A 13,566-nucleotide genomic window follows, 5' to 3' on the forward strand; every position below is an offset into this window, starting at 1 on the left:
GGGGGAAAAAAGTGTACTCTCCGTCGTGCCAGCTAGCCGGTCTATTGTTAGAGGAGGGCGGTGTGGGGCGATACACTTATCCAAAAGTAAATGGGGTGCCGAAAGCCCATTATAAGGGGCCGCACTTCTCTGTCAATCAGTCTCGTCCCAAGGCGAGGAAAGGCACATTCACCTGCAGTTTCCTTAGATCTAAATAGAAATAAGAACCGGGTTTTATCGCAAAGGGGAGGCCCTAGTGTCGAGAGATAAGAGAGAAGTCCCTGTATTGAGTTTAGCAGAGGGGCAGGACAGAGGCCAAGCTTGGAACAGTTCACAAGCGCGCAAGGCTTTGAAAACTGGAGACGGAGCGCAAATACGCACAGGTTATAGACCGTCTACAAAGCAATTAGGACGGCGTTTTTTTAACAGTTTTAAAAAGACATTTCTAACGCGGCTTTTCATCTCAACTGCTTCGGCCTTGGCAATATGCGCTTTAACCTAGAGGTAAAACGAGGTTCTTGGATTCATCACTTGGGACGTCGTGAAGTTACTTTCTCTTTGATAATCATATAGGCGATCCCCTGCATTCACTTGCATATTGTTGCTAGTTGAAGTCGAGTCCTGCGCAAATTGTAAATCCATTGTTTTTGGGAATGATTTCAGCAATATCAAGCCCGTGGCTGACGCAGCTGTCCCATTTTTGCGATGTTTGCAGCCTTCACGACCAGCAGCACCTGAGCAGTCATCAATACGTCTCCTGGGAGTTACATCCATCATCTCTCCTTCGCCCTGGGGATCCATACAGCCACCATGAAAGCCAGTTTGAGCCCGTGCCCCATCGCCTCACACACCAGGAGAAAAACCCACACGGCTACAGCTATTCCGGGATCCAACCCCAGCGCAGGGCCCCGGCGCAGGCGGACACCGGGGGGGTACTGGTCCAACTGGCTCCTCGTCAAGCTCAACGCCGAACAAAAACGCTTGGTGGTGAAAAAGAACCAGAAAGTAGCCACAAATTAATGTTACATTTGGAAGATGAAGGCGCTCTGGGATGGAATTTAATGGGCAACTTGGGGACTGAAAATGATTGTCCACAAAAGCTGGGAGGTGAGTTTGACAGATTTCTGTTAGTGAACTTTATTTATTTAAATAAAGGTGCTTAAAGGTTCTTCACGAGCGGTGCCATAGTAGAACCATGTTTGTTCCGCAAAGCATCCATTCATGGTCAAAGGTTCTTTAAATAACCATCTCTTTCTTACCCTTTTATAATCTGAAGAACCTCCACAAATAACTTTTTTGTGAAACAGAAAAGGTTCGTCAGGTGTTTAAAGGTTCTTTTTAAAAAACCATTTACACACAAAAAAAGGTTATCTATGGCATCGTGAAGCATTCTTTATTTTTAAGAGTGTATGCACAAAAAAAAAAAAATTCCAAAAGACTAAAATTACTTTTAAATTAACATCGAAACGTCGTATAATGTTTAATATACAATTAAATGTACATTTCACTAGTTTGAAATGCAAATATAACTTTATGTCAATTTAAAATTGAACTTGCTGAGTGCTTAGCATTACGCTATTATTTTGAGATAATCTGTCCATCTGTTTTTTTATACAATAACTCGACATTTATGCTTACTTTAGTATTTTTTGGTAACTTACACTGACAAACGTTGTATTACGCTTAACATTACAATTAAATGCACATTTCCTTAGTTTGAAATGTAAATTAGAACTTCACAATCAATGTACTTGAACTACTGATGTGTTATTATTATTATATATTTTGTCATCTAGTTTTAAAAAATCTACTCGACAAAATTTCTGACACATAATGCGTTGGAAAATACTTTTAGTATGTTTTTAACACTGACAAACGATGTATGAATAAATTAAATGCACATTTCAGTAGTTTGAAATGTTAATTAGCTTAATCATCAATGTACTTGAACTACTGATGGTGCTTGAGCATTATAAATCGTTTGTTAAAGAATTATACGCTCAGAGAACCGTTTTGGAGGCAACTCAAGACATCCTTCAAATCTGCTTCTTGCACGGTACAGATATACATTTTTATCATCTTATTGTCAGCCAAGTTTCATATGTCCAGTACTGAATAAATACCAGGAACAGGTGGCATTAGCTTAGCAACATCATGATCCGGGCCGTTTACAATGAAGTATAAACAGTCTAATTGATGTGTTATTTACACCTGGATAAGACAGATAGCATGGACGGATACAAGTACATTTTTTAGCTCACCTGGTGTGCTCACGGCCCGCTGACTGGCCTTTCACCATTAATTCCCTTAGCATATGGCATAGCTCTAGTGTCCTTATTTTTACAGGCCGGTCGTGTTTAGTTCCGTGTGAACCCTCGAGCTTTAGTTTGCCATTTACTTTCGTGAAAACCATACCCGTGATTAAATGATTGCAAAATAAATGAATATATATACACCACTGTAATACTAATATAAATGCCACGATCGTACACACACCACACGCACACCACACACACACACATCAGAGAGAGATGAGATAGAGAGACAAATTCACACATTGTATGTTTTTCGGATATGGCCAGGCCTCAGCCAGGGAGTAAACCTCTAAGGTGACTGCTGTACAGGTATGATTCCTTCTAGCAGCAAATTAATCTTTTACATTAATAAACGACATTTGTGGGAAAGCAAAAGCGGCGCACTGCAACTGCATAATAAATGACAATGAGCATCACTAACCACAATAGGAGGCGGCGCGCTCAATCTAGTTTTTAGTGTTTAATGTCTTGCAGCTGCTGTGGTCCTACTAAAACTCGGAGTGCAGTTCATCAACGTGGAATAATATTAACATGCATCGTAATCATCACTTACGATTGCGCCAAGCAACGTTAGGAACTTTTTAATTCTGATTAAAGGCCGCAGACCATCGCCTATTTAACTATTGTGTCCTGCTTTTATTATTGGGCGTAGACAGACCCTAGACATGTATTGTGCACATAAAAATTTATTGTTTTATTTTTTTTTCCCCCCAAGCACCGGAGTGTTCTACATAATATTTGAGTCAAATGCATGTGCTTTTTGTCTCAAACACTTTGCGTAGAACCAGATAATATTTTATTATTCCACAGATGAATCAGGTGGCGCTCACTGTCCCTTCTCCAATTATAAAAAGAGTAGCCTACAATATTAAAAATGTTAAATGGTCTGTTTAACAATAACATTTTTATTACACTGGTTTAGTTTTTTCACAATTTTCTGAAAATATTCGTTACCCCCGATCTTTTAATGACTTTGGAGGTTTCAATAATTATATTTTCTTCCATAAGTACGGCGCGGATTAAAATAACATTCGTTTGTGTCGAAATGCAAGAACAATTTTACACACTCTTCATCTGACCTACTCCCTGTCATTTAGCAATCAGATGTGATTTCCTGCACAATACTCCGTACTATGACCTCTCTACGTCGCCTAAATTTAGCCATAACTACGGAACTACCTATACGTGTTCAATTTCTTTCTAGATTTTATTATTATTCATTATTATTAACTGGTGTGGATTCTCAATGCAACAATTGAAAGAAAACAGACCAAGTAAAGCTGTTAGTTAATTGCATGCTTAGAATGAACTCGAAAGAAACGAACAAAGAAAAGAAAATTTGTGGTCAAGTATGAGGAAAAACAAACTTAAAAACGCAAATAATCCACTGCGGGTCAAATATACTGTCTCCACCAATTTAGCATCTATTAACACCATCAAATAACAGATACTTTTATTTAAAAAGCAATAAATAAGTGCTAGCAAATAGGCCTACCGGTTCCAAATAAGCAACAACCAATGCCCTTTTTGCCTCTTTATTCTCTAAAGACTCGTATTTAATACTGATTTTCAACATGCCAGGCTATAACGTTAACAGTTTATTTGCCAGGTGCTATGTAATAAGATAGTCTACCGTTTTGGTTTAACATACGGTTTTTTAACATATTTAACATGTGGATATAAGCCTGACTTGCTATTTAACAATACTAATGATCTCATAATAGTCCACGCCCTTGATTCATAGATGCTCTGCTTATACAATATGACTACAACCGTGCGACATATGCGGTGACAAAAAGAGGATGATTAATGGACCAATGAGTTCATAAACAAGTAAACTTTTTAACAGCTAATAGTGTTTGATAGCTTAGGGTTGTCCGCTTAGATGTGTGTGTGTGTCGTGTGTGTGTGTGTGTGTGGGTGTGGGTGTGATGTGTGTGTGTGTGGTTGTGTGTGTGGGTTGGTGGTTTTGTGTGTGCAAGATGTCCAGTTCTGGTCATTCTAAAGGGTCCTCACTACACCTAGATCGCAAGGAAAACCACTTTCACAGCTAACTGAGCTTCATCTATCCACAACCTAACGCCGTGTAAAAGACGCTCCACATCCACTGTAACTGATCCGATCACTTCTCACAAGCCGTGGTTGGGGATTGGTGTGCAGCACTTTGGTGTGCCTCATAGACAGGGCTTACCGGGTTTCCGAATAATGTTTTTGTAACACACACATGCGTTTTATGTCCTGCAAAAATCGAGCAACTTGCATACCCTTGTGCACAGCTTGTGTGTGGTTTGTGTGTGGGGTGTGGTGTGGTTTGTGTGTGTGTGTGTGTGTGTCTGTGTGTATGAGAGAGAGAAGAGTAGGAGAAGAGAGAGCAGGAGAATGCGCTGCGAGCTTGCGCCTGGAAAGAAACATAGTTGCGCCCTAATACTGTATTTGTAGGCTAGGTTGACAATTTTGTCACCACAGTTTGCACAAACTAGCTCGACAACCACAATTAAAGTATCCCAATTACAGAAGGCTTTATTCTATACATGATTGCCATACATAGAAAACGTAGCACTAGTTGTTTTACGTCGTGTAAGGTAGCAGTAGAATAACTAAACTGGATTACTACTGCATTCCTTTCCTCCTCTCAGGACGTATGTTTTCCTACATTTCGAGTCAAAATATTTGGAATGGACCCAATGCCCCGATGATTACATGCTCCTGATGGATTTCCTACCCACGTGGATGATAAAACGATACAGGTATACCATGGAACCTGAGTGCCTTGATGTGCATTATGCATGCATTTACATTTATGCATTTAGCAGACGCTTTTATTAAAAAGCGACTTACAGTGCATTCAGGCTAACCACTATTTTTTTTTTTACCTAACGTGTTCCCTGCGGAACTCAAACCCACAATCTTTTGCGCTGGCAATGACGCAATTGCTCTACCACCCCGGAAAGGATCCACAGGAACACATAAATCCTAAATATATAATTATGCATCAAAAGCGAATTATAAACACATTAGAATCAACGTTGCGTTCATTTGCGAGTCATTGTCATAATTTTTGGTGAATCAATTTTATTAGTGGTGCTCCAAAGAGAACATTGTCCCCAAACGGATAGAGAGCACTCATTCTATTTCTTCTTTTTACTGAAGGTATGCCTTTCCACAGCTCCATCGTGGCTGGTGGCTGGGAAAAGCTGATCCAGCGACTCCTGGAATGAGTGCACTATCATCCCGACCCTCACCTGCCCAAAGGAGCACAGTGGATGAAATAATGATGCAACAGATCGTTTACTTCGACAAACGCAAAACTAACCAACAATCTACTGGAACGACAACGGACATGGTACGTTTACTTATTATTTTGTTTGTTCTGTTTTTAAACGGAAACCTACTTAAAAATACTATTGCATAAAAAAAAGTGTTATGAGATTCGTCTATCTGTCATCTTTTCAGTATATATTTGAAAACAGCACAGACCAGTGGACAGAATGAGTAAACATTCCTAAATTACTGCCAGTCTGCATCATTTATTTAAAGGCACTAGGCCTATTGAATTTAATATCGCTATATTTTTTCTGCACGTGGAAAATAAATATATTAGTATAGGTTAATCACTCCGGCGTATTACATAATTTTGGACGTTAGTTATACCTATAATTATAAAGTTAAAAAGGAGCACAAATGAAGCAGCGGGAGACGTGTAATGTTGTGTTCTCATTAATCTGTTTATGTTTATTTATAGCCTGCGCTGGATTGCCTTCTTAGATTTTTTTTTCTTCACATTTAAGGTTTTTTATTTCCATCATTAATTTGAAGTATCTGTACATTATGGGCAAAGTTTGAAGTCTTATGTCTATGCTTGAACGCGGCCGGCACGAATATCTCACCCGATTCTCCCTTTTCATCGAGTGGCCCACATGCTTTGTAATATTTTTTTTAAAGGTGTTCAATCATGCATTGGCTTTCGCAGATCATCACTGTGACACTCCATGCACAAGATATCAGCCCAGATTCACACGTGGTCTACGTGGAGTTCCTAGGAAGGACAGTGAGAAATACGCCGAGGGATAAATTACAAAGACCTTTGTTTTCGAGTTTGAGGGGGGGAGACCAGATTTTACCGCCGGCACAGCCTATCAAAAACCACAGAGTAAGTGCTCATCCTCAGACACGAATTATGGCTCTGAAGCTTTTTTAGAAACACCTTCTTTGTCACATATGACAACCACTCTGATTAGAATATTACCGCAATCACAACAATTTAGAAAACCCCGCAAACCATCGAGACTTTTTATGGGGAAATATAGCCTACTTATCTGTATAGGTATCTGCTATTGTTTGTTTTTTGAACCATGCCACTTTATGTCCGAAAGAAAATTAAAACTCAAAAAAAAAACTCGAAACACGATCCTAATAGAAATAAATTAGTTAGATCTTAGCCTTCATCGAGAATATGTTAGAATTGACTTTAAAATGTGGTTTTTAATAGGCCTAATTAAAATGATTTTCACATGAGCTCAATTTACATTTATGATATATATCATACTTAAATTGTTTATAATCAACATACATTGGACCCAAATAATTTTTACAACAAAGCAAAAGTTCAAAAAAATCTAAATGACTTGAACGCTGAATAGAGTGTGTGTCACTGAGGCGCTTACAGCAGGGCTTGTTCCAGTGTTTTTCTTCTTCTCCTTCTCTTTTCATGCTGTCTTTCCTGCTCTGTCTTCTATCAGTTTGACTATTTCTCTGTGATCTCTCACCGCGGGCTTTACATTTGTTTTTCAATTCATTCCTGGCAGTCAACGCCACACATCGTCATCGAGCGCTTTAGCTCGCGCGTTTTTCATATTTCATATTTACATACATCCGTTCCAATCTGTGTCCAAATAATGTTGAAATGTGTTATTGTTATATAAATACATCGTCTCGAAGTATCTCTATTCCCCTTTCAGGAACACCGCGCATTTCGTTTAACACTGTTGTATATACGCAATTAATTGGAGCGTAACGTGGCAGAAAAATGAGTTTACAGTTTAAGTTAAAGAACGCGCCTTATAGCAATAACACGAGCGCTGGAATGGACTTTGAGAAATGATTACCTGTATAAACACAACTTTCATTGTCCAGAATTGAATAAATCACCCTACATGAAATATTGGTAGGTCAAAAAACCTTTATTTGTTCATTTGGCATCCGCCACATTTTTTCCACGTTTTCACGCTCTTTCTCTAAGATACATCGCAACTGCTAAAATCGCCAGCAATATTCCGTTTGCCAAGGGCTTCAGAGACGGTGATCCGGAGGACTGGTGAGTTTTTCCTTCACTGTCTTTGTAGAAGTAAGATTAAAAATGCACATGAATGCATACAGAACAAACATGCAAATTAGTCCCCGGGGTACTTAATTGGAATTTGTAGCATACACTGCTATTTTTAATTAAGCCTAACGGTTATTTGTACGTTTTTTTTTTTTCAAACTTTTTAAACTTTTCTCCACACCAAACTCAGCACCCCTGAAGAGACCATAGGTGCATAGGAAAAATAGTCCAAACGACACTCTCGAATCACAAAATGTAAAATATGCCAATCCTGCACACACTCTCCATACTTGCTTACTCTTTAAATGCATTGTCACAAACACAAGTACAAGCAACGGTGGGCCGAAACGTTGCTTGTGCTGTTGTGATAAAGAATGTCAATATTTACAGCAAGTATTGATAGTGTGCGGCCTTGCATCTTTTTATATTTCCAACTTAACCTTAAAAATAGCTGTTGAAACTATATTTATTGCCTTTTTAAACATATCGTACACGTTTTATACCCAGTAATTATGCATTTCTTTCTCTACTTTTAAAAACTTTGTTGACAATATGAAAAAAAAATGCTGTCATCCACACCCACACACACACACACACACACACACATATATGACTAAAGTAAGCAGAATATGATTTATTGCTCTGAGTGACAATTCTATTTATGCTGGATTCTGTCAGACATATAGCACTCATTCATCAGACTAAAACAATGCATGATGTCACTGATTTTATCTTCAGGCCCAGGAATCAATCAGGCCGGGCTCCTCTGCAAATCATGAGTGCATTTGCTCGAACCACAGGAACCCCATGTCCTCTCCCCCCCACAGCAGAACGGCACCGAGAACGGTCTGTATATAAAAAAAAACACAGCTAACAAAATCTAATTTAGCATGAAAAACGTGTTTTAAAACAATATTCGTAGTTTACCAAATGAACATTGCTACAATATCACAAGACAAATGCTCACATTTGGTATATGGATTATATTGTGTGCCTATTACTGATCACACAGTGCATGTAACATTCACTAATAAAAACACCTGACACCGTTTCAGCTGTATGATTACTGCGTAAACAGCCAATTTACTAGAAATGAGAAACAGGCTCCAATAAAGTCAGTTAGGATTTTCAGCCGAGTAATGGCTCCAGTCTGTTTGGTTTCTCAGATCCTATCTACGTTCCACTGGGCAAAACAGTTACATTTGTCTAGTTGAGCGCTGCAAATTTCAGTACACAAAGGTTTGAACAGCTGCATGCCCAGAGGACATGCACAGACTGAGATTTTCAGTCCTGCGCTCTGTGTAAAATGATTTCCTGTGTGAGTTCGCCTCTTTGGCTGAAGGACACTTATGACTTATCCTGCCAATCAACCACAGCACATCTCACTTCACAAGCGAACTAAATTACACCGCTTTTTCATTACAGTTCAGCTCACTGTCAGGGTTTCCTAAAGAGCCATTCAGAATGGTGCATCTATACAAACAGGCCTCTAATCAACGGTTCGATTGTGCAAAATAATCCTAAAAATAACATGACCATTGTGACTCACACCTGCTTATATCTCACACCATACATTATTTAAGGCAAGATACCGCAAGTGAATAGCGTAAAGAATTAACTAATGGAAAGCACCATACTTTTCCAGTTGAGTGATTACATTAAGAATTGCAAACATTGTTTTTATTACAAGCTTTATGAAATGGCTTAGTTTTTTGCTTAGGGGTTTTTTGCATCTCATAAAATGTGTGATAATTTGATACATGTCCAAACAGAAATCTGAATACCTGGATAGAGATGGTTTCATTTTGTTCACACAATAGAGTTACAAAAGTTGTTACAAAAGGGATCTTGGATAAATCTCTATTGTCACACCAAAAGTCTGTGAAATCACCTTGTTTTTAGGGATAAAATGTTGTCTAAATCCAGGAAAATCATACGAACAAACCCCTTTGCAAAAAAAAAAACATTCAGAATATAAACTGAAAAAAATAATTGGTGTAGAAACACAGTGACAAAGAAAGTGCTTGTATCATTAATGTAAAAAAAAAAAAAAAATAAAGTAGAAAAACTGAAACAGTATTTTCTTATAATACATAGTTTTATAATCTTGTTTTAGTTACAACTTTGTGTACAGTGTAGATAGGAGATAGAGACCCGGGACCACAAAACCAATCTTAAGTAGCATGGATATATTTATAGCAATAGCTAACAATATCATTGTACAGGTCAAAATGATCGCTTTTTGTTTTATACCAAAAAATCATTAGGATATTAAGTAAAGATCATGTTCCATGAAGATATTTTGTAAATTTCCTACCATAAATATATACAAACTTTTTGATTAGTGATATGCATTGCTAAGAGCTTCATTTGGACAACTTTAAAGGCGATTTTCTCAATTTTTTTTTTTTGCACCCTCAGATTCCAGATTTTCAAATCGATACATCTCAGCCAAATATTGTCCGAAACCATACATCAATGGAAAGCTCAATTATTTTCAGCTTTCAGATGATGTATAAATCTCAATTTAATTTTTTTTTTTTTTTCCCTTTTTCTGTGGTCCAGGGTCACATTTTACAATAACAAAGAAACTGCTTTTTGAAGCAGAAAAACTGAAATTGCATTTACTTTGTAATCTGTTTTATTCACAACTTTTTGTACAGTTGTAGATAGGAGATAGGAATAAAAACCATTTTGGTGCTACTGAAAATAAAAAAAACTTTTAAAGATACATACTGAAATTAAAATCTACTGACACAAATTGATGAGTGCATTAAGTGTGCAAGTGAATTTTGGATGTTTTCTTTCCACTAGTCTGAAACAACATTACAAAAAGCCAAACAGCCTTAAAAATGACCGATGCATGAAAAAAATAAATCCTTAAAATTTTGTACTCTTTCTGTTTTTTTCCCCAAACGCAGAGGACAGCAGGAGAGAATACGAGCGTGACCCCAGCGGCACTACCCTCCATTCGGACCCCACTCACCAGCTGATGTCCCGAGTCCTCAGCCCGGCCCTTCCGGTCCTTGGCAGCCCTGCACACACCATGGCCCCTCACAGCCGGCCCTCGCAGCCCCCCGCACGAGCTGCCTGGAAGGACACCCACAACCCCCAGACACCCTGCACCATCATCCATACAAATACCCAACCACCTACGAACACTATCTGGGAGCCAAAACCAGGCCGTCTCCGTATCCCTCACCGAGCATCAGAAGCCACGGTTACCATCCTCACATGAACCCAGCCACAGCCAACATGTACTCCGCAACGAGCGCGCCGACTAATTACGATTACGCTCCCAGATAATGACCCCAAATCGGATTCAGATCGAGAGCCGTACTGAGAAAACACACACAAACCTTGAGTCCCAGACTCATGAAACATGTTGAGTTTTGGGTCGGGCACATCTTTTGCAGTGGCTTCTAAACATTGGAAAGAGAAGAAGCGGTCATATTTATTGATGGGAGAAATGTCACATGTCCTTGTGGAGCATTAGGATGAGCACTGTGGACCCAACATTAGCTCTGGATGGCAGGGCACCTGGAAACTGCAGCATAACTAGTGTTTGGAGCAAGGAGACTTCTTTAGACAAATAATGCATTATCACGGACTGGAATTGAAACTTTTGTGTTGGATGCACTTTTTGTTTTTGCTTTTAAAAAGCCATAAATTTATATCACCCTTGAGCCATTGAGCTTCTAGATAGATGGGAATATTTGCATGTTGCGCTGTTTTGAAGGTGCTGAAAAGCCCTGAAATGTTGTTTTTTTTTTTTTTTTTTTTTTTTGAAAATGCTAGACCACCTTTAGCAGGTCCGTGAAGCTTGTAACGTGGCACTGAAGTACAGCAATTCAAATCAATAGATGAACAGAATGACTGTGCCTGAACTTGTAAAATAAACACTAAATATTTTACCCTTTAAGCATGTTTATTAGCATTTGCTATTCTTCCCCAGATTTACCAGAAGCTTTATCTCATTCTTTCCTTTACTCTGAGGCAATGCAACTCCCTGATTTCATTCTCTCCAGAACTCGAAATATGTTTGATTTGGAAAGAAATTATTGATGCATTTTTAAATCATGATATGATCAGTTTGGGTCTATTTCAACCTTAAAAAAAAAAAAAAAACAACTAACAGATTAATGGACAAAAAAAATGGTTGAATACTAAATCATATATACTTAATATAGGTTTACTTTTATTTATTATATATTTATTTTGGCCCAAGTCAAGCTATGCAAATTATAAACAGACTCAGACTACAAAATGAGTAATAATAATAAAAGATTATTATTCAAACACAATTTAAACAAGATGAATAAAGAAGGCGGCTTTGTACTTACTGTGCAGTTACAAAACGAAAGGCATGCACAGAATAAGTAGGGTTATAGATGTTACTGCTCAGATTTGATTGCAATTCCACTGTAAATGAAAGTGAGCAGTTTTTTAAATAGATTCGCCGCGTTTGGCAGCGTCTACTGTTTCTCTCCAGCGTGATTTAATCCCATGGTAGAGGAAAGAAACGCTTGCACACCATTTGACCTCTGACAGCTAACGACTTTCTGAAGCATCGGTGGTTAAACAATGTTTCCAGCTATTTGAGCGACGACTAATTGGTCGTATAATTTTTTGTTTGTGGTTACAACTCGATGCAGCGGGACCAGCAGCGCCTGAAATGCAGACATTTCAAATTACGCGTGCGTTAATAGCGATTCAAACTGGAAGAAGAAAAAAAAAAAAAAAAAAAAAAATTGTAAAAAACTGACCTGTGAAAAAAGGCAATGAAAAAGATAAAACAGGACCGAGGATTTCATTATTTTTACGCGTTTTATGCATGCTAAATAGACTGCCAAAATCATTCTTAATGCCATTATAAATGTATTTCTGTTCTGGCTGAATTACAGCCTATAGTATTTAAATTGTAATATACATTCATACATTATAAATATTAAAAATAAACAATGATGTTCAGGTTCCCTTTTTGAAACGAACAAATAAATTATTAATATACAATATAGTGTAAGTGAAAAAAAGAAAAGAAAAGAAAAGAAAAAAAAATAAGTATATTTGTAGCAATAGCCTACAATACATTGTATGGGTCAAAATTATAGTTTTTTTCTTTTATGCCAAAAATCATTAGGATATTGAGTAAAAATCATGAAAATATTGTGTAAATATATATACATATCAAAACTTCATTTTTGATTAGTAATTGCCTATATATCGCTAAGAACTTCATTTGGACAACTTTTAAGGCGATTTTCTCAATATTTTGATTTGATTTTTTTGCACCCTCAGATTCCAGATTTTCAAATAGTTGTATCTCGGCCAAATATTGTCCTATCCTAACAAACCATACATCAATGGAAAAGCTTATTTAATCCCTTTTATAATTATTTTGTACCTTTTTTCTGAGAGTGTACTAGTTTATCAAAACACTTGCTTAAAACATGTAATCACAAAGTAGCTAGTTTATATATAATATATATATATATATAGCCTGCTTATATTCATCCTAGCTTGAAATTAAATATTTTAACAATCCGTCCATTGTCAAGTGAAGCGCACATGTTATTTCCCTGCTTTAGTACATTTGGGTCCGGAAGAGCGCGTTTGGAGGATTGGGCCTCCCTTCGCGTGAGCCTGCTGCCGGCTCGAGGTAATGAGTTTGGCCCTCAGGAAGGCCGGGACACCCGGACCCAGGGCTCTTCCGTCAGGGGTCTACCCATCTGTGTTTTCTCTGGTAGCGCTTCGTCTTGATGAGAGGGGCCGCCGGTGTACCTGCATCCATGAATGATGACTGACGGCTGTTTCCAACAATTTCTAAAAATGCGCATTATTTATGGGCAAAATGCACCGAAAATTGTATCCGTCTTTGAAGTCGAACATGATGCGTGAGAAGTTCAGCATGGAAACACAGTTTGATCCCATGGGAAATATCTGCGCTTT

General features: G+C 38.0%; 1 protein-coding gene across 1 annotated transcript; it reads left to right on the plus strand.

The window, feature by feature from the left end:
* The first annotated feature begins 789 nt into the window (after nt 1-789).
* On the plus strand, nt 790-11,232 carry LOC109058319 (T-box transcription factor 1). Its single transcript, XM_042723376.1, is given in 9 exon segments — nt 790-984; nt 5,461-5,637; nt 6,265-6,342; nt 7,463-7,608; nt 8,356-8,413; nt 8,416-8,463; nt 10,541-10,648; nt 10,650-10,708; nt 10,710-11,232. Coding segments are annotated over 9 exon segments (1,083 nt in total). The 3' UTR covers nt 10,924-11,232.
* The last annotated feature ends 2,334 nt before the right edge of the window (nt 11,233-13,566 follow it).

This window comes from Cyprinus carpio, chromosome B5 (assembly GCF_018340385.1).
Source record: "Cyprinus carpio isolate SPL01 chromosome B5, ASM1834038v1, whole genome shotgun sequence".
Classification (NCBI taxonomy): domain Eukaryota; kingdom Metazoa; phylum Chordata; class Actinopteri; order Cypriniformes; family Cyprinidae; genus Cyprinus; species Cyprinus carpio.